Raw genomic sequence first — 27,155 nt, forward strand, 5'->3', positions numbered from 1 at the left:
GCAAAGGCTGTCCAGATCACCCCAAGGCATGTAGGGGATGTTTGTTAATACCAGCAGATTTCCCACATGTAAGGCTCTGTCCTGAATTATAGGCCTGCATTTGTAGCAGGCTACACTTAAAAGCATTTGTTTTCAGCAAAAAACGAACTGTCCGAACAACACTGAGACACAGAAGATGCATAGCATCTGAGTAGTTCGCTGTGGTCGGCAAGCCTGCAAGCTCCTGTGCTGAGATGCAGTGCAAGGCACCGGCTCATTACCTCAGCCACTCCAAAGCCACAGTGTCTCCCCTCAACCTGACTTCTCTAGGAAGCCACATCCTAACCACGAATAGCCACGTGGTGGCAAGACAGGATATAGAGCGGCTGTCCCTTGTCCTTGGGGGGACACATTCCAAAACCCCGAGCAGGAGCCTGGAACTGCAGCTGGTTCCAAACCCCGCAACATAATGCCGTTTCTATCAGAGCCAAGCACCGAGCACACACAGGGGTTGAGTACTTTCACAGTTTGAGATGCAACAGCAAAACTAACACTCCCCACCCCCAACTCTTTGTCCTCCTTCACAGTTTCACAGATGGAATGTTCCTGCTTAATGTAGATCTTAGCAACTGCAACAGAACCTTAAGAATTGATACCTTTTCTCACAAGGGAAACATTTGTTATAGCTTGCCACTAATGTGAGTTGCGATCATCACTATTCTTACATTTTAGAACAGGGGTTGCATGAATAGAAGCCCTACAGTGCCACCATGGTCACCATGGTAGCTGAGACAGCTACTGAGGAACTATTTTGGGTGGGTCGTGTGCACAATGTGGGTGTGCTGAACACAGATGATTCCTAACACAGGCTACAAAACCTCGTCGTGCTATCACAACACATGTAAATTAGAACTTAAGAACTGTTGCTTTCTGTTCTTTTTCCATTCAATATTTCTGGATTTCTGTATACCCCCAAGTAATTAAAACTTCAAAAAGCAAAATCACTGGGAGTGGGGCTACCTCCATACCTCTGTCTACCCCCGTATATCCATCACCACTTGCCACCAGGTGAACATGGGGTTAGAAAGCTAGGGAGAGGATTCCTTAGGTGAGTAAATGTGTTTTTAGGATCCTACTAAAAGAACCTGCCATGTACACAACACGTTGTCCTGCTGTTCAGCATCTGTAGCCTGTGACCACCTACATTGTGCCCCCCACACTGGCGCCCAGGGGGAATACTCGACAACCCCTACACAGTATCTGGGCCTGCGCTATCACCAGTTCTTTTGCTTTCTTTTCCTGGGTCTCTGTGGTTACTTAACCCCTTGGGTGAGGGCGTGTTGCCTCTTTAGAACTGTCAGCCCAATCCATCAGGTTACACTCCAATTTCATTGTCATAGAAACCAACCTTTTTTTTTTCCAAGTGACTTTTTTAAAGTATAAAGGGGAGGGTATATTTCAGACACATTGGGAAATGCAGAGACTAACACAATAGACACCCACCACCCATCACTCAGATATAACAACTCTTTGCTCTTAAAGAAGTAGTGTAGCACAGAGAACTGACGTCCTGTGACGTCCTTAGCAGTTTCATATCCCCGCCCCCTCCCCAACTCCCCCTGACACACAGAAATAACCACAATGCCAAGTTGGTTGGTAACTTGGCAGTCCTCTGTATGCCTTCTTGGGATTGAATACTTCCTGGTTCTTTCTGTAGTCTGTGGGAGTGGTGCCAGGAGAGGAACCACTGATGCCTCTTTCCCTGGTAGTGGGTGTGTGCCCAGCAAACTGGGTGGGGGGGGGGGGTTAAGGCTATTTCTTGGTTTCCCCAAACATTTCTGGTTTTTGAGTTCTCCTCTGCAACTCCCACTGTCTCATGGCCTACTGGAGCAGAGGTAAGCATGGTGCTCCCACAAACACACGGCCTGAGACTCTCTGTTCTTGGCTGCAGGTGTCAGCTCTGCCCAGTGCTGGGGGAGTTGAGAACCTCATCCTGCTGGAGAAGGAGAAGCACCAGCCTCATGAGGTGGGCTCTGTGCAGTGGGCCGGGAGCACCTTCGGCCCCATGCAGAAGAGCCGGCTTGGGGAACATGAGTTTGAAGCCCTCATGAGGATGCTGGACAACCTGGTGAGTCCCTGGCCGTTGGCCTTCAAACCAGTCCATAGGAGTACATGGACTTCCTACACCAGGCGGTGCAGGGAATGAAATTGAGCACAGGAACTGCCTGCATCATGGGTAAACCATTGAAGCCTTGTCAATTGGCAATTTAATTTAGAATGCTTAGAATTACATCCTTCCTGTAGGAACTGAGTTTTCTCAAACGATGGCATCGTAGAGGCAGAGGGCTCACTGAGAAGCAGGGGTCCAGAACCTGGTCCAGAACCAGGGCCGCTCTAGGATTAGGACTTTGTTTGCCTTTTGTAGGCAGGTGGTTCTGCCTTTCTTATTTCATGACTTTAATGCAGGAAGCACATAATAGCTATTATTATTCCCTGGTAGCAGCTTTATAACCATGTCCTGTTGTCAAGAATGAACCAACCATGCAAGAAATTAACTGATATCTGTCCAGGAGTGGGTTGGCTTTTTTTTTTTTTAAGAAAAAAAAAAGAACATTAAAAGCAATTTTAAGACTCTCTTCCTTGTTTAAGGGCTAAGAATGTAGTTGGTGATATGAGATTAAACAGGAGATGATTCATGCACAGAGGAAAACATCGACAGTAAGAAGCTCATGGCAGCCAATGTCTCAGGGCAGTGAAAGAGGAAAATGTCTTAGTAACATTTCTGTCTGATTCGTTCTCCCGTCCTCACTGCTGTTACCTTAGACTCACTTTATTGTGTCAAGAGCATTGCAGTCTCATATCTGCTGATTCATTCCCTAAATGCCTGCAATAACTAGGGCTGGGCCAGGCCAAAGCCAGGAGCCAAGAACCCTGTCTAGGTGTCTTGTGGGGAGAGCAGCAATCCTGGTACTTGGGTCATCACCCGTTGCCTGTCTAGATACATCAACCAGAAGCTGGATCAGAAGTAGAGGGGCTGGGACTTGAACTGGCAATCCAGTATGGGGTGTAGATGTCCCAAGCTGTGGTTTATTCTGGTGTACCGCAACACCTGCCCTTCTGTTTTAACCACTCTAAGAAAAGAATGAAAGGACACTCGGCTGTAACAACGAAAACCCATTCAGGCAAACTTTACTTCGAATGCTGATGAAGACTAGCAAATACTATTGAGTGTTAACACTAGATTAGTAAAACACAGTAGCTAATGACTTCATTATTAGAATTCAGAGGTGGTTGATGCAATAAGTCTCTCAAATATACAAGTATTCCTTGAGGCTGAAGAACGAAAGTATTAAAAACTTTTGATTATGTTATCATAAAGTAATTGATACAATTTTACATCAGCTTAGACAAATAATGGCTGTTAACTAGGACAGGAGGACATATAATTAATATGATTTAAATGATTTTTTTTTTCAAAATAAGAATCTGGTTCATGGTAAAACACTAGAATCAATACTCCTTAAATTTTGAAACCTGGCAGAGATTTCAACTCTCAGCATTGTTATGTAGTGATCTGGCATAATAATGGAACTTCAGCCAAGGCACTGAGACAGAAAAACAAGAGGTAGAACAAGTAAGATTACTGTTCTGATAAATAAAGAATACTTATGAAGTCTAGGAAAATCAGCTGAAAAAAATAAAGCATTTTAAAGTGGCCAATTCTGAGAACATATATAAAAACAGTAGCATTCATGATCTCAGTATGAACTGCTTTGAAGATGTAGTGGGAGAGAATAATCCTGTTTGCAAATGCAGCAAAATCATCAAACACAAACATAGCTCCTTAAAAAGCATAAAGTTTCGCCAACAGACGTCAGGGAAAACCTGAAATCAGTGCTGCAGTTTATTCTTGTTTAGAAAACTTCAACTGAACGAAGCAGTCATTTCCCCCCAAATTAATGAGCAAATCGAATGTAATTTTGTTAAAAATGGGAGAAGGTACAAGAACTTAGCAGAAGTTCCTCCATGTGACACTCAGAATGACTAGGAAAATGCTGCAAAAAGGAAACTAGTTGGGGATGCCGGTCCCTTACCCCCAGCCAAGGTAAAGCACAAGAAAGGCGCAGTAACTCGATGGTGCAGCGTTAGCAGAACAGACAAGCCAACCAATGCAACAGGTGAGAGAATCCAGAAATAGGCCCCGGGTGCACAGATCTCATTGTGCTCGGTAAGATAAATCCCTGATTTATCAAACTGTCAGCCTAAGAAGCAAGCTCAGCAATGTTCAAACAGATTCCTCTGTTTGACAACCTTGTGTTGATAGAAAAAGCCTTGTCAAACATGGCAGGAAAGTCGGAAATTGAGATGACAAATCTTAACAGAAGTGATTGCATTAAACATTTGCACCTTTCAGTTCAGTAAATTATCATAAACAGAAACAAAAGACAAATTATGGGGGAGATATTTGCATCTGCAACAGTCCGAAGATGAATATTCTCATTGTAAAAAGAGACATTACAAACAAACCAATGTTAAAAAGAAATACTTCATTAAGAATAAAAACAAATTACAAAGGGAGAGATTTAGGTGGATGTTATATGTAATTAAAAATATTCAATTTTACTACTCATCAGAACATTAAAGCATGCATGCACACATTACAGGGCACTTCCAAAAGTTCATGGAAAGTGGAATCAACTTTTTTTTGGTGCAAAAAAAAAAATAGAAATCTATGCATTTTTTTGTGGTACATATTTTCCATGAACTTTTTGAAGGACCCATGTATTCAAATATTTCAAAATTCTTTGACATCAGAATAAACTTAACTTTTAATCCCATTTTCCGCAAATATCTTGAGGTCCTCTCATACGTGCCTATAATATGTGTATGACAATGAATGGAAGCATTTTTATTGTTGTCTCTGAGGGTGACATTTTGCATGATGTTCACATTCTTCTTGCTTTTATATACTTATATATTAGATAAATTAGATTATATAAATTAGATTTTTCTGTAATTCTTGCATTTTCAAAAAGATTTCTCTTATTTTCATCTGAAAATTAGAATTACAAAGAGGAGAGCAGAGAGAGAGGTCTTCCATCTACTGGTTCACTCCCTAAAGGATCCCAGCAGCCAGAGCTGTGCCAGTCCCAAACCGGGAGCCAGGAGCCTCTGCTAGGTCTCCCATGTGGGTGCAGGGCCCAAAGACTTGAGCCATCCTCTGCTGCTGTTCCAACAGAAGCTGGAAGGAAGAAGCAGGTAGCTGGATAGGAAGTAGAGCAACCAGGACACAAATTTGTGCCAATATGGGATGCCAGCACTACAGGTGGATAATTAGCCTGGTGTAACATTGCACCAGCCTCTAAAATTATTTTTGTGGCTGAAGTTCTCGCCTTGCACGCGCTGGGTTCCCATATAGGTGCCGGTTCTAATCCTGGTGGCCCTGCTTCCCGTCCAACTCTCTGCTTGTGGCCCGGGAAAGCAGTCGAGGAGAGCCCAAAGCTTTGGGATCCTGCACCTGCGTAGGAGACCCGGAAGAGGCTCCTGGCTTTGGATCGGCATAGCATCAGCCATTGCGCTCACTTGGGGAGTGAATCATCGGATGGAGGATCTTCCTTTCTGTCTCTCCTCTCTGTATATCTGCCTTTCCAATAAAAATAAAAAAATAAATCTTAAAAAAAAAGAATTAGAACTCTGTGGAGTCAGCTTGAGGAATCAGGATCTGGCAAAGCATGGGAGCAGAGTTTAATTTTCTGCACGAAGATGTAGCCACCAGGAGAGACAGTGCCGGTCCTGAAGGACAAGGGGAGGAGCCTTAACGGGGAGGACCTCCTGACAGGAGACGGGGCGTTCAGGTGAGCTACAGATGTGTGCAGACAACGGGAAGACAGAGCTTGAGATGTTGCACCTGCTGATTTGTATACCCAGGTTCCTGTGACAGCCTGTGATGGGCTGAAGCCAGGAGCCAGGAACTCCATCCCAGACTTGCATGTGGTTGGCTGGAAACTCAGTACTTAAGCCATCACTTGCTGCATCCCAGGATGCACAGTGGTAGGAAGGCAGAAGAGAGTGGAGCCTGGATTCAGATTCAAGCACATGAACATGGGATGCAGGTGTCTCAAGCAGTGTTTTAGCTGATACACCAAATGGCTGCCTGGAAAATCACTGTTGTGAGCCCCACAATCAGTCATTTCTATTTTTGTCCCTTTTAGGGCTACAGAACAGGTTACACGTACCGCCACCCTGTTGTGCAAGAGAAAACCAAGCACAAAAGTGAGGTGGAGATCCCAGCCACGGTCACAGCCTTTGTGTTTGAGGAGGACGGGGCCCCGGTGCCTGTGCTGCGGCAGCATGCGCAGAAGCAACAGAAGGAGAAGACACGCTGGCTCAACACACCCAACACCTACCTGCGGGTCAACACAGCCGATGAGGTCCAGAGGAGCATGGGCGTGCCACGACCCAAGACCACGGTGAGGGCAAGTCAGCAGGGAATTGGGGTGGCGGGGACAGGCTGCACTGGTGGGGTCAAGCAACTTTGGAAGGAACTGGACCCTCCCCTGAACACGGGCCTGTGTCCGTTTTCCCATTAAGGCTTCTTACCAGGTATCTGGGGTAGCCGCTCCGGCCCCCAGGCCTTGGCCCTGACCCTTTCCTCCTGTTCTGCTCTGTTGTGGCTTGGAGAGTACATTTGTTCCAGAGGACAGCTGGCCCAGGCCATTCCTAATAGTGTGACCCAGGGGCATTTGTTCTTTGCTTCTTGCTCCCATGTCCAGGGAGCAGGTTTTTGAGAAATGCAAGGGGTGATCACCTAGCAGTCGCCGTGCAGAAGTGATGGAAGCCCAGCAGGTGGGCAGCATAGTCATTTCTGTTAAGTTATCTTCCAGTGCATGTGTGCTCTCTTAAATGCAGGTCTTTTTTTTTTTTTTTGAGATTTATTTTTGTCTGAAAGGCAGATTTACAGAGAGAGAGGGAGAGATAGAGAGAGAAGGTCTTCTATCCAGTGGTCCATTCCCCAAATGGCCGTAGTGTCCAGAGCTGAGCTTATCCAAAGCTGGGAGCCAGCAGTTTCTTCTGGGTCTCCCGTGTGAGTGCAGGATCAGAAGCACTTGGACCACCCTCAACTGCTTTCCCAGGCTATAAGCAGAGAGCTGGATGGGAAGTGGAGGAGCCAGGACATAAATTGGCATCCGTATGGGATGCTGGCACCACAGGACTGAGGACTAGCCCATTGAGCCACGATGCTGGCCCCCAATGCAGGCTCCTTATTAAACAAAATGAAGCCCTCCAAACTCAGATTGTGTTACCCAGCAGAGGCCCAAGTGGTAGCCTATCTGTCTGAGCAGGTTACCACTGTTGGGAGCCTCTCCAGGATCCTTTAAATATCTTGGGGGTCTTGGGGTACCCAGTTCATCTGTCATTCATCTCTGCCCAGAAGTGCAAAAAAGAGCATGTGTGTGTGTTTGGCTTGTTAACCTCCCACACAGAATGGCAGTCCCATGTCTCATGGGCTGGATCCCTGGGAGGAATCATGGGCCGTCATGCTTTGGCCTCATGCATGCACCTGACCTTGTGTCTGCAGTGGATGAAGGCTGACGAGGTGGAGAAATCCAGCAGCGGCATGCCCATACGGATTGAAAACCCAAACCAATTTGTGCCTCTCTATACCGACCCCCAAGAAGTGCTGGACATGAGGAACAAGGTATGCTAGTGGCTACTTTCCCCAGGTGTCTTGGGTCTACAAACACAAGCCAAGTTCCCAGAATGTGCCTCATAGGAGAAAGAGCCTACTGTGTTCCAGGCCTATGTGAAGTGCTGCGCTGCCTCGGTTCTATACCATAGGACTGCTTTGTGCCTGACACTGGAGATGTGTCTGAAGGACCTGCCCACAGATGAAGCTCTTAACGCTGTTTTCCTTTTTTTTTTTTCTCTCATTTTCAAGGTTTTGAGACCCTTAGTGTTTATTTCCAGGCCTGTGCCTGCCAATTCACCCATTTCTATTTCTGAAGTTCTTTTAACAACTTGAGCTGTAGGAGACCACCACCCCTAGATCAGTAGGAGGCAGAGACATCCTCAGTGTAGGGCAGGCTGCCTTGGGACTTGTTTCTAGGTTCCTGTGGGTGCAAATCTTCCCTTTCTCCCCTGGTTATCTTGAAATATGTCCTCAGTTGTTGCAGTTGGGCACGGTTACGTTTACAGAGAGGGAAATGCTCATTGCCACAACTGCATCATCACACACTGTACACACATCTTGAATGATTACAGTGCATGTGCATAAGCACAGACACTACAGATGTTTAAAAGAATTGGAAATAGTATATGGGGAAAGGAAATTGTAGAATGAAGGATTGTTTGCAGAATGAAGCCCAGATTTCTGGGTCATTAACCTACCCCCAAGAGATTCTGATCCCATCACTGTGGGTGGGGTGGCCCCAGGGATGCATGCAAACAAGTTTTTCAGGGTCTACTTAGGGTTATTAAAACTGGGGAATGCTCTTGCAATGTCTGCTTCTAATACTTGAATTCAACAACCTCTGAACTATCAAAGATGGCCTTTTACATCAGCTGCAGGAGGTGGGTGGTGGAGTGGGGCTGTGACAGACCCTCACCCTCCACCCCAATTCCTCACACTGTACTGACCTGCCGGCTCACTGTCACTCTGCCCTTCCTGCATAGATCCGAGAGCAAAACCGACAAGACGTGAAGTCAGCGGGGCCTCAGTCTCAACTCCTGGCCAGCGTCATCTCCGAGAAGAGCCGAAGCCCGGTACAGCAAAGGCCACCCCCGGCTGGAGGGGAAGCGTGTTTGCCTTCTGGGGCCACAGTGCCAGGAGCTGGGCAGCCACACCCCTGAATCCTTGTGTCCACCTGCCTCAGGGATCTTGGCATGGGTGCTGTCACCGCAAAATGGAGCTCTGCCGCCTGGCGGGGCTGTGACCACCTCTACCTCAGACAGCCCCCTTTGGGCTCCAGGAAGGAGAGCAGTGGCCCAAGGGAAAGGGTGCCAGCCACTCCGATACCTTCCACCAAAAACTCCACTTTGCTCTTTCTTAGCACCCTGCCAGATTAGGGACTTGAGCCTTGTGGCCAGAGGCTGCCTGGTGCCCCAGGTCTACTCAGACCTGTTTGTTTCTCACCTCTGACCATCGGGCCTCGTTAGCTCTGGGGAGGTGCTCATGTACCCATGGAAAGGGGATGAGCAGGAAGGACCTGTGCTCCCAGACTCAAGATGGCCAGAGACAGTTAAGTCAAGTTAGTTGCTCACATAAACCCACACAGAAAGTATAAAGTCATCTTGTCAGATTTTTGAGACAGGATGTGTTTCATCTAATGCTTAGAGTGAAGTTCAGAATTCTGGCTGGACCTGACGTCCATGCTGCCTGTCACAAGGTGGCAATGGCTGTGGCACTTTCCCCAGCAGCACAAGGTGGGGGAATACAAGAGACACCTCTCAGCAGAGCAAACTGAGCTATCTTAATGCTTTCAGATAAGGCTGCAGCCCACAGCACCCTGAAGGGTCTAGTTGCATACCCACCTCCTCCGTACCCCCGCACTGCAGAGGTGGGGGAACTGAATGTGCCCCTGGGATCAAGCATAGAAATAGCTTGTGCTTATGGCGGGGGGAAGGCTCAAATTCAGTGTAATGACCATAACTGTCAAAACGCAACTCTGCCATTTATGGTCAATGCTCTCCTGCAGTTGTTGAGATCTCGATCATAGCAAGATTCCCTAGAAGTAAGCCTACCGTTGCCACTGCTTCCCTTTTGGGACAAGCTTGTGGGCTTGTGGCCAGGAGACCTGATGGGCCAGGGCAGAGAGAACTGGAGGTTGCAGGAGAACATGGGTGGGCTGGCTGCCTTGGGCTCACCTCCCTCTGCCTCTGCTGCTTCTGGCTTCACTTTCCTTTGCTAAGGCTCTGCTGCATTCTCAAGGCCGTGGTGAGGATGTCAATTAGGGAAGAGTGCTGTGGCATCTGAAGTTAAGACCCTGTCTTAACCTGTCTGGCTGATCAGCTTCCCAGAATCAGGGCCTGTACAAAGGTGCTGACACATGGTCCTTATGGGAACCCATACAACAGGCAGGTTGAAGAGCCAAGTCTCAGAACGTTGGCCCTTGTATAATTTATGACCATGTGCAAAACAGGACTGATCCATGCACTGAGAACGCTGAAGCTGCTTTGTGTTTTGCAAAGGATTTGATGCTATGTGTTGTGGTCTGCACTGCTATGGGGGATGCGGAAGGGTGGGGGTGGAAAAGGCTGGTGGGAAGCTTGCTTGAGTCAGTGCTGTGCTTGCTGGGCATTGGCTGATTGACAACTGTATTTGTGTAGTAATGGCTTGACCGAGTCCACAGGAGGGACTGCAATAAAGGTGTCTTACTTCTGTTTGGGAGCATTTTCTGATTTTATTTCAAGGGCAGAGGACATACCCTCTGTATACACCCAGGCAGTGTAAATCAGGGTCTGGGGTCAAGGGAAGTAGCAATGGGGAGGAAGGAACAGACCCTACTCCAAGATCCTGAGCTATGTGCAAGGAGCTGCATGCTGTGCTGTCCCTAGCAAGACCCCTAGCAACCACCTGAGTGAAAAGGAAGCTTGGGCCAGGGCCCCAGCTGCGGCATGCAGAGAGCAACACGCACTATCTGTGGTTAACTTTCAGTCTACAGAGAGCCAGCTGATGTCCAAGGGCGATGCGGATACCAAAGATGACTCAGAGGAGACAGTGCCCAATCCCTTCAGCCAACTCACTGACCAGGAGTTGGAAGAGTACAAGAAAGAGGTGGAGAGGAAGAAGCTGGAGCTCGAGGGTAAGAAATCCCAGGCCGCCTGGACTTTGGCATTTCCTGGGGTGGAGCAGAGCATTCAGCCTCCCAAGAGGCTCCACCAAATGCTACTTTTATGAGCCTAACACTGTTAACTGCCATAATGTCTCTTATTACTCTGTGACCAGCAGTTAGATGGTGGTCTTATGACTTTATTTGACCTTCTCATGGCAGCAGGGGTGGGAGAGATACGAAGGAGTTCAAGCTTCAGTGCTTAGAAAAGTATGTGTGGATGTGGCCTATGTTCATAAATATCAGCTGTGGTAAACATGTTAATAAGCACCACAATTCAGTTTTCATTTCTTTGAAAATCAGAGACCCAGAGTGACAGAGGTGGGGCTGGGCAAGGCTGAAGCCAGGAGCTTGGGCCCCAATCTAGCTTCTCACACAGGTGCCAGAAATGCAAGTACTTGAGCCACTGTCACTGCTGCTTCCCAGGGTGTACCCTAGCAGGAACCTGGAGTCAGGAGTTAGACATGAGCTGGACTGCAGGGGGTCAGTAGGTCAAATGCCTGCCCCAGTGGTCCTGATTATTACATGTTACCTGTCAGATCCAGGAGAGTCCTTTAAGCCTGACAATAAGACCGTCTGCCAGCTGACCCTCTCTGCTTTTTCTCACTCATTTCCTTCAGAACCTTTGGAAAGGTCAGATCTACCTCTTCATGTTCATGCTCAGAGCTTATGTGTCCTGGTTCATGCCTTCGTCCCTTTCTGGCATGAATTCACCTCTCAACTAGCATGCTCCATGTCATCCATGCTAGAGGCTACATCTCAGTCCCCCAACCTCCCTCTAGCTAGGAGGAGCTCCCAGGATCCTCCTCTGTCCACCCAAACAGCAGAGCTGTCTCCTGCCTTTGCTTCAGTAGCACTCGGGCTCTGGCACAGAATTCAGCCCTCGACTGTGTCCACGAAGCAAGACTGTCACTTGGACTTCAGGACAGGGTCTTTTCTGCTACCACACCTCCCCATCCATGGTCAGCCATCCTCCTAGACACAAAGCAAAATCCCTGATTTCTGCATTGGAGGTCCACTGCGCCACTTGAAAACATGAATAAGAAAAATAGGATGCTTTTTATCCTTAAGTATTTTGGGGGCAGGAAATGTAAATCCAGGACAGACATTTGGCATAGTGACTTGGTGTGTCTTCATCCTGTGTTGGTGTACCTGAATTCCAGTCCCAGCACACCTTCCAACCCAGCTTCCTGCTAATGCTCAGCCTGGGAGGCAGTAGGTCATGGCTCAAGTGATTGGGGTCTCTGCCACTCATGGGAAGTGTGAATGGAGTTCCTGGCTTCCAGTTTCTGTCCAGGGCCAGGCATGGCTGTTGCAGGTGTCTGGTGAGTGAACCAGCAGATGAACAGTCTCTGCCTCTGTCTCTTTCAAGTAAATAAAAAATTAAACTGTGTAGTTGACAAATTAGCTAGTTCTATACACACAAATCAACTTTTAAGATTGATTTATTTTAAAAGCAGAGTTGATAGTGGGGGTGGGGAGGGAGGGAGGAAGAGAGGGAGAGAGAGAGAGAGAAGGATGATATTTTTCATCTGCTGATTATACCCCAGATAATCAAAACAGCCAGGGCTGGCCAGTCCAGAGCCAGAAACGTCTTCCTGGTTTTCCATATGGATGAGATGCCCAAGCACTTGAACCACATTCTGTTACTTTTCCCAGGCCATTAGCAGGGAGCTGGATAGGAAGTGGAGCAGCCAGAACACAAGCCAGTGGTCAGTATGGGATCCTGGCATTGCACAGGCATCTTTACCCTTTATACCACTCTGCCTGGACCCATAGGTCTTTCTAAGGGGAGTTAGTGATTCTGGTTCACCCTGCCACCAGTGGGTTCTATGTACACAGCATAAAGCAACTGGCTGGTGACCCTCTGTGGAGAGGGGATGTGATGAAAGCCACCACTGGTCTGGCTGTATGGGAGTTCTCTTCCACCTTGTCGGCCATTTCTGGAATAACATTTTCCATCAGTCAATATGTTTTGATGGAGGAAATAATGTGGCTCTCATTTTTCCCACTTGTTCCTCCAGGGAAGAAGCAAACATGAGTCAGGGAAGCAGAAAGTTCATCATTAGCCAGGAGAAATGACCCCAAAAAATGTCTTTTAAGATTTATTTATTTGAAAGGCTGTGGAGAGGGAGGGGGAGGGAGGAACTCTTTTCCATGTGCTGATTTACTTCCCCAAGTGGCTACAACAGGTAGGGCCAAAGCCAGGAGTCAGGAGCTTCTTCTGGGATTCACATGGATGCAGAGGCCCAAGGACTTGAACCATTGTCCCAGGTGTATTAACAGGGAGTTGGGTCCCAAGTGAAGCAGCCAGGACTTGAACTGGCATCTGGGTAGGATGCCAGCCTTGTAGGATGTGCCGCAACTCCGGCTGTCCTGTTTGATCCTTGTCCTGAAGTGGTTTTCTGTGTTTTCAGGAGAGAAAGAAACTACCGTGGAGGAGCCTGGCTCACCTGCAAAGTCTGCACCTGCCTCTCCGGCAGAGAGCCCAGCAAAGGCTGAGACTAAGAGCCCTGCGGTCTCTCCTTCCAAGTCCGCAGAAGGTGAGTGCAGCTGAGCAGGTGGGAGGAGCTGTCTGCAGGCTGAGAGGGCCGTGTGGAAGTGGGGACAAGTAGGTTCCCATGCTGCAGGTGCCTGCTTCTCTGTAGGTGTTGCCACCTTATCCCTAAAGCTTTTCCTCTTCTCTTCCTAGGGCTTCTGAACCAGGTGTCACTAAGTTTCAGCCCATTTCTTTCACTAGCTGTGACAGTACATGGTAATTAGCACAGTGTAGGGGTGACTAGGTCAATGACGGCCGGTGGCCTCAACCTTAACACAGACATGACAGCTGCTGGGCCTTCCCCAGGATGCTGGTCCATGTCTCTGGTGTGTAAGGACTACCCGGGGAGCTTGTTAAAGTTCAGCTTCTGATCTGTTAATTCTGGGATGAGGCCTGGGACTGTATGTTTTCCAAGTGAGGCTGATGATGCTAACTGTACTTGGGCCTCACCTAGAAGCCGTGAAAACCCGGAGGTCTGATTCTCACGTCTGGTGTGGGAGGTGCAGGATGGAGTAGAGTTTAAAAAACTGAATAATCCCTTCCAGGAACTTAAAGGATGGTCCAGATTCAGAACAGCTCCATTCAGAGAGATGCTGCTTAGAGAAATGGGTTCCAGGCCCAACAGATCTGCTAATTAACAGTGACTCAATTGCTAAGTTTAGCAAACCAGATCACCCCTCTATGCCTCAGTTTCCTTGTCTGCCAAATGAGGCTGCTAAGATTTTCCCTTTTTTAGGGTTGCTGTATGTATAAGGGAGATGTTAGTGAAAAGGATTTCAGAGTAAACACTTGCTTTCACTGTGAGGCTGCATTGTCATAATGAGTAATACATTCACTGAGGGGTCATCAATGTGTCTGTATTGAGCTCTGGGAATCATTCTGGCCAGGCATGAACACTTTTCCCCAGGGAGACCTCAAGAGGACCCCCGACCCACCGAGAGGGCTCCACTGATATCCAGACAGTAGCAACTTGGCCTGCTGTACCCCGCCCCCTCCCAGAGGCCATCTGTGTGGATCCTGACGGATCCCCCAACCCAAATCTAAAGAAACACATCTGCTTGAGGCCAGAGCCCAAGTAGATGTCTCCAGGTGTGTGTTCCCATTCGCTGTGTCTCATCGTGGTCTCCTGCCATCCACTTGTTGCCACAATGTCTCCCTTTCTCTTCCCATTTGTGCCTTCGTTGCAGGAGTTTCCTCTGATTCTGAATGCTTATCTCTATAGTAAGTATAGAGAGGCTGCTGACTCACTCTTGGCACCTGCAATGCTGGGGGGCAGAAACTCGTCAACAAAATTGATTTATTACCTCCTCCCCTTTTTATTCTTTTGGAACTCATAACGCTGTCCTTAGGAGGTCTCCTGGCTGTAAAATTCATGACCAACTCCACATGTGCTGTGCATGGACTAGGCTTCCTGAGAGACGTGGATGCACACACACAGGGCACATGCACACCCACACAGGGCATACCCTCATCTGGGAAGCATCAGGTCCCACACTGAGTGGGTGGAGGGCTAAGGGCCCTCAGCGACTCACCCCATCTCTGGTCCCCACATTCGGGCACCCTGAGGAGCCCTAGATCTCTTCTAGGGCTGCAGACCAGCTCCTGAATGCTCTTGGGAACCTGTTGCCTTATAGGGATGCATAGAAGGCCTGGGCTAGCCAGGTCTTCAGCATCCACTGGGACCTAGGTACCAGCTATAGGAAAGAAATCCAGGGCTGATGGGAAGCTCATGGCAGGAGCAGGACAAGAGGGGACAATCCCATGTCTGTTCCTGGGAGAACTGTGTGGTGGGTGAGACGATGTTTATCCACTTCCTGGGATTGCACTTGCTGTAGCAGCATTCCTCCTCCCCTCTGGTGCAGATCCATGCCCCTAGGATGGTGTGTGTCCTCGGTGTGTGTATCCAGGTCTGTGGTGGAGTTCTTAGAAAAGTTAAGGCCTTTGCAGAAGGTACTTCGTATAATGCAGACATGGCCGGAAAGCCCAGCCTCTTTGGAGAAGGCCCTGCAGGCTGAGGGCTCCCGTGGAAGTTGCCTAAGGGCTGCCCTTGGCCACCTGCCCAATGGCTGGCTCAGATTCCCCGGGCAGACAGAGCTCACTGGTCAGATCAGGGATGGTCTTCTCAAGCCGTTCGTTGCTGTACTCTCCAACGCTCTGTGCCAAGCCACCTCAGTGTCACTCCTCATGGGTCTCCCCTCAGGCAGAGGGTTGGATTTGGGGTTTTCTTCCTTCATGTCTGGCTACCTGTGCTAGCTCCTTCCCTGTTGTTAGTTCCTGCTGACTCCCTTCCCCTCAGCCTGCAAAGGAGCTGTGCTGAACTTGATATCAGGTTGTCAGCCCTGCCACTAACTGATTCTGTATCTCAAGTCACTGCATTCACGCATTTAACACCCTGACAGAGATAGCTGGAAAACTGGGCTCATACGGGACACTGAGATGGCTTGGTCTGTCTCCCTTCCCCTTCCTTTCCCCCTTTCCTCCTCCCTCTCTTCCCCCTTGCATTTGGTCTCAGAACCTGTCCACGTGGCTTCTCCTTCTGTGTCCTTCAGGGTATTCAGATCTTATACATGGTGGGCTAGAGCTCCCCGCACTGTTAAAGCTGACATTGCTAGCCCTAAAGTTTTGGCCTGAGGCTTGCTGTGTCTCCTTTCCTCTGCATTCTATGACAAGCCATGTGGCAAGTCCAGGTTCACTGTGGGAGGGGAGTGTGCACACACCTTGAGATAGCTCACTGGGGCTACATTTGCACTCCTACTCTACTCCACACAGCAAGTGTGTTTGGACACCTGTTTGCAAGAAACTCATCTTCCTTTCTCAGTCCTTCAGAGAGAAGGATTCCCAGTGGTAACAAGTGGAGCTCTTATATCAGAATTACTTAGGGACCAGTTAAAGTAAGTCTAGGCTCACCTTCAGGGACAAGATTGTAAAGCCGAATTTCCGCCAGACCCTTGTGTGGCTCCTTCAAGGCATTGCAGTTTCCAAATAGAAGCTTGATTGCACCCTCTTGTCACAGCCAGCATCCAGCTGGTGGGTCGGTCACAAAGCAGTTCTGTTTGCTGGTCTTCCCCAGCTTCCCTGGCTGTATTTTGTGTATCATAAGGGCCTTTAAAAAATGCTTTAAATAATTTACTTATTTGAAAAGCAGAGAAAAAGAAATAGAGCTTCTATCCACTGATTCACTGCTCAAATGCCCATTGACTAGGGTTAGGTTTGGGCGATGCCGGGGACCAAGAAATCAACACAGGTCGCCAACTTGGGTGGCAGAACCTGAGTATATGAACTGTCATTGCTGCCTCCCAGGGTCTGTGTTAGCAGGAGGCTGGAATTGAAAGTGGAGGCCCTCTAGTGTGGGACACAAGTGTCTTGCCTTCGAGGCTGGATAACTGCCTTGGGAGTCTTTTTGACCATTGCTATGCAAACATCCAGCTGTTATATTAACAAAGGTCATAGAGATTTTTTTTCAAGGCTTTTCATGTGCTTTTCTATGGTTCCTGTGTGCATGTTGTGGAGCTGTGTTTTCAGGAGGGGATTAAATACAGTGTGTGGTGTCGGGACGCTCCATAAACACACAGGTCATAATCCATCTTGGTTTAGAGCACATCCTGCCTCCATACCCTTCAGTGCTGTCTCCCCAGCTGCAGAGATGGCTTCTCTCAGCTGTGAGGTGTGGTTGGTGGGGAACTCCTTGACCTTGGAATGTTAGCAAAGCAGATCCATCAGGTCAGGAGGGAAAGGCAGTCTTGTTCCTTCAGGTAGCAGGACCCATACTCCTGCCCACATCCTCATCCTAGTGTCCAGACACAGAAGAGCTAACAGCTCCCGGGGCTTCCATGCAGCCTCTGGTCAACCTTCGTCTGGCCTTGGCCTAAGATTTTGAGCACATGGTCACTAAGTTGGGTAATGGCTGGGAGAAGTAACAGACAGCTTCCATCCCAAATGCCTAAATGGTCTACTTGAGTGAAACTGTCCTTTTTAAAATTACTTTTATTTTATTTGAATGAAAGGGGTGGGGAGGGGAGAGACTGATATCTTCCATCTGCTGGCTCACTCTTGAAATGCCCCCACAGCAGTTCTGCCTCCCTGCCACCTGCAGTGTCTGGCAGCTCTCAGCCCTTCATCTCCCGTCTCGCCAGAGACTGGCTGTGGACCCTGGCCTCCCAGTCCGAGCTTGCTCTCTGCTGCCTCCGCACTGGGATAGAGCTCCCAGTTCTCCAGCCCCTGTCCTGCTGCTGTGCGTTGTTCCCAGAGCCCAGCCTGGAGACAAGGCCAGTGGATTTTTGAGGAGGCAGGAAGGCCCCTCACAGCCCAGTCCTTGGCTTCCCTTTCCTGGGTTGTTAACAGAGCTGGAGTTCAGTTCTTGTTTGTTCCCAGAGTCTCAAAGCATGCTTCTCCTGGGACCCTGCTGCCCTTTCTCTCAGCAGTAGAATCCTCCTTCAGGCTCTGTGCCTGTGCTTGGGGGAGTGGGGAGAGACCACGGTTTGGAACCTGGCTTCTCCAGGCCCCTCCCCAAATAGCTCATGATTTGGGGTCATCCTCATTTTCCACTCTGTGAGAAGAACCCTGAAGGTTACTCTGCTCAAGTGACCTGTAAGGGAGACTGAGGCTGCAGATGAGGTTGATAGTGGAGGAGTTGGGGCTAAGGGACATGGATGAAGGGCGCTGTTGGAGTGAGGGCTCTCATCACCACTGGAACAGGAAGTGACACCTGGACAGGAAGTGGGAGGTCTGGGTCAGGCATTGGGTGCAGCAGTTAAGACGCCAGTTGGGACACCTGCATCCCATAATCAGAGTGCCTGAGTTCAAGTCCTAGCACTGCTCTCAATTCCAGTTTTCTGCTAATGCACACCCTGGCAGACAGTGACGATGACACAAGTCACTGGGCACCTGCCACCCGCATGGGAGACCTGAATTGCACTCCTGGTTCTTGACTGCAGCCTGGTCCCAGTCCCAGCTGTTGTGGGAGCATTTGGGAAGTGAACCAGCAGGTGGGCGATCTGAGTGTATGTGTGTATCCAACTCAGAACGCTCGGGCTGGGATAGACAACAAAGAAAATGAGGTGATGATGATATAGAACAGAGCCATTCACACATTCATTTATTTGCCTGTATATTTCACCATCAGTAAATTCTATGAACACTTCCTGAGAGTCATCTATGACCTTGTAATGTAGTAAATCAGACAACAGTCTTGCCCTGATGTGTTTCAGTTTAGAGGGCAGAGGAGATAGGCATGGATAGTAAGTGTGCTCTTTTTACAGTTTTGTGGTGAGAGTGCAAGGAGAGGAGGCCGAAAGGGAGGAGGAGTGAGCTGTTCTTCATGGAATTGGGGGTGGGGATCAGGAGAACCTTTCAGGAAGAGGAAACTGACAGGCAGGTTCATTGTGTATGGGGAGGAGTGGGGACACAGACAGAGCAGGCTAAGCCCCTGGAGGAATGGCACCCTATAGCCAGAATCCCTGGAAGTGGTCTGGGGCTTGGAGGACCTCATAAGGAGGCCTTTTCCAGGAGTTCAACCCACACAGCCTGATTGTCTTGGCTGGACCGTCCCTCCACTCCCCACTCCGTCCCACCATCCTTGTGATCATGAATTTCCCCACGCCTTAGTCTCACCAAGAATCCAGAGTTTTTCCTGAAACGTTGCTTCTTAACCTACTCCTTCATTGACACTGGTATAACTGTCTCCTGTGCCACCTCCCGGGGTGGCAGGGCAGGCCAGATACCTTCCTGTGATGTGGTAATGGACACCCACGCATGCCTGCTTTCACACAAACACATGCCAACATAGATACATTCTCTTATGCTGACACCACGCATGGTTGTACATGCTGTCACACACACACACACTAACACCCATTCATGCCACTTACTAATGTATGCATGCCCTACGCATATTCTACACATGTTCACACACAAGTAAATACCTACATGTTTATACACTCACACACATCACATGCTAACATCCGTGCATACTCAATCATACCACTCAAGCCATTCTCACGCTTACACACGTATGCACATATACATTGATCTCATGATCACACACACTTACACATGTGCCCTCACATATTACATGCCACACACTCACAGTCCTCTCAGTTCACATGGTGAAAAGAACACTGAACTGACAATCAATAAACAGGCCTGTCCCTATTGTTTTCCTTTTATTCAGTTTTCCCAGCTGTGAAATGGGTGTGGGGAAACCAAATTAAATTGATTTCCACTCAAAGTCTAGGGTTTTATAACTTTTCCTCCTGCATGAAGGCAGGGGTGATGGGATCGGCTGGTCGGTATCAGGAGGGTATAGTTCCCCAGAGGCTGAGCAGCTCTGCGCTTGAACCTGACAACAATCCCAACAGGTTCCCCAGGTGGAAGCTAGGCTAGGGACCCCTTGTGGGCATTAGAGTGGGCTGACAGGGGTTCCCCCTTACAACCTGGAGGTGCATGGGGTCCATGTCCCTCAGGGAGTCCCCTTCCTCCCCCTGCACTCTGCCCTCTGAGGATAGTCTTGTGTTCCCCGAAGACCTTCCCTGGTGTGGGAAGCAGGGTGCTATAAAAACATGAGGCTTCTTTCTCTTTCTTGGCAAAACTGAGCTGCTTAGCGTTTGCAGATGCCTCCAGAAAGGTGCCCTCCCTGCAGCCTCTCTCTACCCTGGGTCTGGAACCTCTGTCTGTGCTCCTTGTGCATGGAGCCTCTGCTGGCCCCTGCTGGGTCCCAACACCACATCTGCTAAAGTTTGTGGAGAAGAGTCCCAAGCTCCTGCCTAGCAGAGGGGGCTGTTCCCTAGACCTCAAGGCTGGGGGTGCAGGATTTGGCCATGAACCCCTTCCTCCCTGTGCCTCCAAGTGCCTGCTTCCCCACTGTGTCGATATGGCCTGCTTCGCACACTGGACGCACTTTACAGAATCGCCTAGAAACAGTTCTGTTGATCGAGGTGGATGTTCACACCACAGTGAAGTCTTAAGGGTCATGATTATTTTGATCTTTTTCTAGAAGGTGCTAAGACGACAGAGACAAGCAAAGACACCTCAGAGCCTGAAACAGCGCAGCCGGAAGGGGTGGTGGTGAATGGGAGGGAGGAGGAGCCGTCAGCAGAGGATGTCCTGAGCAAAGGCCTCGGCCAGATGACCACCCACGGCGACACGGATGTCGAGACCTCGAAGGACAAAACCGAGTCGGTCACCAGCGGCCCCATGTCACCCGAAGGCTCTCCTTCTAAGTCTCCCTCAAAGAAGAAAAAGAAATTCAGAACCCCCTCATTCCTGAAAAAGAGCAAAAAGAAGGAGAAAGTGGAGTCCTGACTTGGGGCACCCAGGGGCTCCACTTTGCATCCTCTTCCTCTTCCCTTGCCTTCTCCCTTCTCTGTCCCTGAAGGCTCAGGGCCACAACGGGGCAGAACTGGACCCTGGCTCCCACGTGCAGGGGGACCCTGCAGATTGCCTGGCCACTCCCTCATTTGAGAGTCCCCACAGTGAAATCAGGCGACTTGCCCAAGGTCAATAGCTCGTTCACCTCAGAGCCTGCCCTAACATCAGGACTCCTGGCTCCCAGCCCAGCATTCTTCCCACTAAACAACACTGCCTAGGTGTGGGCCGCCCTTGTTAGGATGTTGCCCACCAAGCTGAGCCCAGGGCAAGAAGGCCGGAAATGGGCTGAGAGGCCTTGAAGGCTCAGATTAAGTCAGACAGGTCAGGGCTTCCTGCATGAGGTCCACTTGCATGCAGGAATCCAGCCTCCTGCTGGTGGATTCTCTCTCTCTCTCTTTCTCTCTCTCTCCATTTAGAAAACTCTTTTCCAGTTGGGTCCCTGTGTTTCTGCTCAAAGTAACCAGACACTTTGACTCGTCCCCTCCAACAGAAGTTAATCTTTGTTCCCAAGGGCTGATGGCTTAGCATGTCTTTCTCCAAATCCTGATCCTGAGCTTGCTTCATGGAACCTCTTGAACGAAGGATGGAACTGTTGTCAGAGTCGGCAGACACGAGGGCAAGGCAAGGAAGCCTGAGGATGGGGGCTGGTATGAATGATTAGTACACACCAGGAACTTGACCCCATTTGGATCATACAATCTCAGGCACTTCAAAACTAAAACCAAATTGTGCATAGGCAAGAGCTGTCTCAGGGCAGAAGTTGGGAGAAATTGAAATCCTTTGGTGGCTTTGGGTTGTGCAAGGTAGATCAGAAGCATGGAGGAAGTGTTGTCGTGCTGTGCCTTCCCAGCTGTGCATGGCGAGTGGTGTCCCATCTCTGTGGTCCCGTGTCAGGGGCTTCTGATGCTCCCTCAGACCCAGGAGCACCTGCTCATAAACCATGACTCATCTTTTCCTTGGCACCTGGACCCTGGCTCCTTTGGTTTCAGCTGGTCCCCCTGGTCCAGCAGAGGAGGAGCAGAGAGAAGTCCTTTGAGGCTCATCCTCGGAGTGAGGATGATCCCAGGCCTGCCACTCTGTGACCCTCCCAGGGCCTGAGAGAAGCCACAGGTCTTGCTTTAGCTTCTATCCTACTGATTTCACTTTTGTCCACAGGATGCCCATGTATGAGTGCTGTTGACTCCTCACAGTTAGACAATCCATCCTCTTTAAAGCACTGTGTCTTCCCCTTTGTCTTGATTATTGTAAAAATATTTTTGGAAATTCTTAATCACAGTTCACCCAGTTTTGAATATTTTCTGTATATACACTGTGTCGGCTTCCCACCCATTATCCTTAACGCTAGTAATACTCCTGTGAGGCGGCCAAGATTAGTCCCATTTTGAGAATGAGGAAACTTAACCATCAGAAGGCTTATTGACTTGCCCTGGGTGGCTTGGGTGGAAGGCTCTAGGTCCCAGATTTGAACTTGGGTCATCCTGAGTTCCGGCTCTAGTGAATGGACAAATTTAATTCCCAGGTGTGACTGTTCTGAGCCTGGTCTTCATTGCATAATGTCAGGACTTGAAAGCCAGGTGTGTCAGCCTACCAGGTTGTAGCCACAACAGGGCACCTGAAGTTTCTGGTTAGCTTAGACTGGGGCAGTGCCCAAGTAGACTTCTGGAAGAGAGGCAAAGCAAGAGCCCATGGTCCCATGATGACTATGTTTTGAGAAGCAAAGAATGGATATGTGACTAAGGAAAGCCTACTACTCCATGTCTGTCATGCAGATTCCTGATGACAACCCAGGACCCCTTTCTCTGTTCTACTTGACTGGGGTTGCATCCTATGAGGGAGACCCCAATAGTCAAAAGATCTGTGTCTCAGAAAAATCTGTTATGTAGGACATGCCTTTAAAAAGCCAATCATGTGATGCCTTCTATTTAAAAAATAGATTATTTATTCATTTATGCATTCACTCTTCCTCAGTATTTGTTAAACATCCACTAAGCATTTTGCTACATTAAAAGAAAGGAATCATTGTGCCTACAACAGTAAGTGGCAGACAGTGTTAAAGGAAGAGTGCAGTGGACACAGCCTCTGCCAAGGCTGTTTGCATATGAGTGATTGAAGCAGAGACAAGGATGAGTGATGGCATCAAGGCAGTTCTTTTCATTCCCTTTGCAACAGTGACATGGGTATCATTGATATGAAAATGCCAGGGCCTTGCTGGAGCAGCTTCCTAAAATTCATGCCATGGGGCCTTTGTACATTCATTAATTTGTTCATTCCTGGTGTAAAGGGGGGAAAAAAACAGGCACTGAGGTTGGGTCATGGCAGGGTATGAGGGTAGGACCTCTAGTTCCTGCCTTCAGGAATTTTATGAGCATAGGAGACATGTAGATAAATTGTAAAATGGGCCAGGGTACAGAGACATGAGGAAGCAAGAATGAACTAAAAATTCATGAAAGGAATGATCACTAAGCTAGGTTTTCCAAACAAGGAGGAATTTCCCAGGAGAAGAGAGGGTTGGTTCGGCATTCCATGCTGAGAGAGGAACATGGGCAAAGGCATAGGAATGTGGTGTGTTCCACAGGGTGGCACACTATAGCCAGAGTGAGCCCCAGGTGGAGGGCCCCAAGTGCTTCTTGAAGTTAGACGGCTAGGTCCTCAAGTAACTTGTAGAAAGTGTGGAGGGCCTATGCTTTCTTATGTAAGTAGTTGGGTGCCTTGGAGGGCATTAAGTCCACATGGCATCTTGATTAGACCTGAACCAGAGACTGGAAGGGACAGGGCCGGGGGTGTGGAAGATCTGATGAAATGTCAACATTGAAATGCAACTCAGAACCACGTGTTTGACAGCCCATCTCCCACCACGTTGTTCTTCATAGCCAATGGTGACCTTCCAGTCCAGAGTCCATTGTCATAAAATTTTTTGGATAAAGCATCTTTGGAAAGATTTTCAGCAAGAAGAGAGGAATATTCAAAGAGCCAGTGGTTAGTTTCCAATCCTATTTGTTCTTGGTGTATAATTGCTTCGATAGCTGTTGGACCCTTCTACCCATGTCCTCTTCCCTGGACATGTGATATGCTTAGCTCCAGGCTTGAGGACGTGTGCCAAGTGCCATAGAAACGGACACTCAGTCCCAGCACGACCATAGCTGCCAGGGTGAGAGGAAGGCATTTCGGTGGTTCTGTATGAAAGCTGGCTGAATGCTTCAGATTGTACCAGGAACATCTGACTGGAGAAAATGCATATCTGAGAGCTCAGCAATTGTAGGCTATGGATTTAATTCTCAGTGTGTCACTTAGAGTGCTTGCATCTTCCAGACAAGGGATGTGAAATTTTGAATTTCCACTCTGTGGCTGGCTGAGCAGGGAAGTGGGAAAGTTTCTAAACCTGCTTTTGTGGGAAGGTGTCAGGAACTGGGACAGGGAGGAAGGAGGGATGAATGGTGAGAGAAAGAAGCTTGGCTCCAGACTTTCTTGTGTGCCATTGACTGATCCCCAGTCCCAGGGTGGGACAATGATCCTCCCATCTAAGCTTCAAAAGGCTGTTTCCACTTCCTGACCTGCAGATGACTCAGGCGACTTCTTGTATGGGCCAGGTTGTACACAAAGAAATAACCCACTTAGCACTGTAGTCACAAAGACGAGTTTCTGCTTCTATGTGTGGATGGGTTCTTTATAAAGGATTTGGATGAGAAGCAGGTTCTTAGAGTAGAAACCCCACTGCGTAAAGCTCTGCCATGTGCCAGGCATTCATGTTGACTGAGCCTGCATCCTGTTCCCCATTGGGTGTTCTCTCTCCCTCCCTCTCCCCCTCCCTTCCTCCCTCATAGGGCAAGGCAGGCAGTCAGATGCAGTTCTTCATTGCTGTGACAGTGTGCCATCACTCTTGTCATTATGGGAGAAGTGCTATCAGTCCATGTCTTTAATTGTGGCAGATTTTAAAGAGCCATTCACCTGACAGAATGATTGACTGCGAAAAGTCTAAGGGGTTAAAAATAAGGTTGGATTTTTCCACAACAGAATTCACAGCAATAGACAGACAAACATCCTGCTATAAGCCTACAGACCAGACTTTTAAATAAGTGAGTTTTCTTTTTTCTAGTTCAAGACCCAAAGTAGACAGTCCTTGATCATCAAAGAAGTGAGAGAATATTGCTCCTTGATTACGTTTGAACCTGTGGGTTGGCAGAAGCACCCTCGTTGCTTGGCTTGGTTGCAGCAGACTTCAAGCAGAACAGGCACAGGGCTTCTTAGGTGGTCCCAATGTGGGAGCTCAACTGTGTCCTCGGAGAAATTCTGAGAGGGAGAGGATGCCTTGGTGGCCTCCACTCACAGAGGACAAGCCAGGGTCCAGTGCAGAGTCCGATGGCGCAAGATGTCATCTTCTGTACACCTGTTCTGAGGGGATCATTTAATGTAGAAAGAGGCATGAAGGGACTTCAGGTTTAGGAAATAGGCTCGCTGGCCATCATCCATGCACAGTTGCATTGCGATATGCAAAAGTGTGTGTGTGTGATGATTCCCAAAGCCCCTGATTAGGACCCACATCCTCTGGGCGTGACACCCTTGTGGTCAGAAATGAGAGTCTCTGTGTAGAGCTCCAACACTGAGGCATGTCCAGCTCTCCTTTGCCTTGCAGGAAGCCATACCCAGCTCACTGGCGGGGGTGGGATGGGGGCTGCTGTAAGGCAGGGCATTCTTTGGTGGCCAAGGCCCCTTGCATTGTGTTTATACAGACAGTCCCTTTGAAAATGTAGTTTCCTGTTCTTAGGAAGAATTTGCAGTTGAGTGTTCTTAAAGATGCAGAAGTGATGGTTTGTGTTGCTTCCCACTTAGGTGGCATGAAGAGTTGCCAAATTGGTGTTTGGTGGCCCAGTTTTCCCTGGTAAGGTCTGGTCCCTTTTTCCTTTCTTGCCCACTGTTACCCATGCACCAGGATGAGGACAGCTGTGATGGACACATCGCCTCCTACAAAGACCCTGCAAGCATTGAAGTGGGGATGCTTGCCGGCTGGCTGCAGAGAGACCCTCAGCTTTCCTCTCTGCAGCAAGCTGTCTTATGGAAAAGCCCAAGGGACACTTGAAAAGTGTCACAGCCCCTTAAAGAATGGGCAGTCATTCTCCATCGTGCCCACCTCACACCCACGGTTCTCTCTTGGGTAGGCAGCTGATACCAACTCTTTAAATTCCTGCCATCTCTGTCACTGGGAACCACTGGGTCCCAGGGCTCACCCTGTCACGGGAGTGCAGGGCAGAGCTCAGGAGGTGGGGATGGCCCAACCGGGGTGCATGGTAACAGGAACCCCATCTAGACCGAGGGTGCAGTGTTCTCTAGCGAAATGTCTGTGTCTGACAATCGTCACATGTGGGTTCTCCTCTTGTTTTCCCTTGTACATACATGGTCTGTGTGTAGCCTTCCTAGTATCATGTGGTTTCAAATAGGGGTTCCATGTAAATATTCTTTGTGCGATTGAAATGCTGGCCGCCCCACCTCTTCCGGTCCCAGATCCTGTGTCACCCCACAAATGGTGTTGCCTCTATGCTAACACGTTTTGAGCCACTCACATGCAGACGGATGATGCATTTCTTGGGCTTTTATTTTGCAATTTTATATATATACACACATATATAATATATATATATATTTATGGATTGGTTTTGTATAGTTTTCTGTTTGAATCTCTGAGCACCAAAGCTGCCCTTGGATGTTCACTGGATTTTCCCTGAGCCCTTCCACTGCTTTGGTGTCTGGCCGTGTTGTGGGGGCCGCATTCTCGCCCCTGGGTTTCTGTGCGTGTGTGCTGTTCTCTCACCTGCAGGCATTGCCCTAGTAAATCAAACGTGCTTGGCTTCCCTGCGTGTGTGGCCCATTTCTGTCCATTGCTCGGGTCTCCCTGGAGAGCAGCAGTCCACGAGGGGGACCCGTTTAGGGAAACAAGACCACTCATTTCTCACATCTAGAAAACTAAACTCATGTATCCTTGGCTTCTGACTTGGAAAGGGAGATAGTAAAAGGCTAGAATCTTCTACAAAAGCAAAGGCCATGTGGGTTTGAAAACAAGCCTGCAAAGGCCAGTGGTCTGGGCACACGGGGATGGGCCTGCAGAGGGCGCAGGCCAGACACAGAGGGCTGGGGGAGCTAAATAGTCACCCCAAAGAGTGAACAGGGAGTGGAGATGCCTTGCGGGGAGAGAGCAAAGAGCTGCTTCTGCCCTCTGCGCCCCCAGCTCTTTTGCACTCCACAGAGTGCCACAGGTTCTTGGTGTTGGTTGTCCATCCACCCTGTGCTGCTTGCTGCAGACACCTTGCACCCATTGCCACATTCAGTGCTCAGGAACCCAGGGAGAGAGGCCTGCCATTTCCCCCATTTAACGGAAACCAAGGCCTTAGCGATTCAAACCACACCCTTCCCACAACTTCCCACTGCCTGCGTGTCCTCACAGGGCCTTACCC

The 27,155-nt window shown here is 48.9% G+C and overlaps 1 protein-coding gene across 4 annotated transcripts in view; it reads left to right on the plus strand.

Moving 5' to 3' along the window:
• ADD2 (adducin 2) overlaps window positions 1-26,555 on the plus strand; it is a 49,746-nt gene extending 23,191 nt beyond the window's left edge. For 3 of the 4 annotated variants that reach the window (XM_040993243.1, XM_040993242.1, XM_040993244.1), the window contains exons 10-16: window positions 1,931-2,107; window positions 6,192-6,449; window positions 7,559-7,678; window positions 8,653-8,742; window positions 10,634-10,781; window positions 13,226-13,351; window positions 20,339-26,555. In XM_040993243.1, the coding sequence (XP_040849177.1) occupies window positions 1,931-2,107; window positions 6,192-6,449; window positions 7,559-7,678; window positions 8,653-8,742; window positions 10,634-10,781; window positions 13,226-13,351; window positions 20,339-20,646 (1,227 nt within the window). In that variant the 3' untranslated portion in view covers window positions 20,647-26,555. The remainder of the gene's footprint in view (window positions 1-1,930; window positions 2,108-6,191; window positions 6,450-7,558; window positions 7,679-8,652; window positions 8,743-10,633; window positions 10,782-13,225; window positions 13,352-20,338) is intronic. The other variant, XM_040993245.1, reaches the window with a different exon arrangement.
• The last annotated feature ends 600 nt before the right edge of the window (window positions 26,556-27,155 follow it).

This window comes from Ochotona curzoniae, unplaced genomic scaffold (genome assembly GCF_017591425.1).
Source record: "Ochotona curzoniae isolate NIBS_2020 unplaced genomic scaffold, NIBS_Ocur_1.0 contig_883, whole genome shotgun sequence".
Lineage (NCBI taxonomy): Eukaryota > Metazoa > Chordata > Mammalia > Lagomorpha > Ochotonidae > Ochotona > Ochotona curzoniae.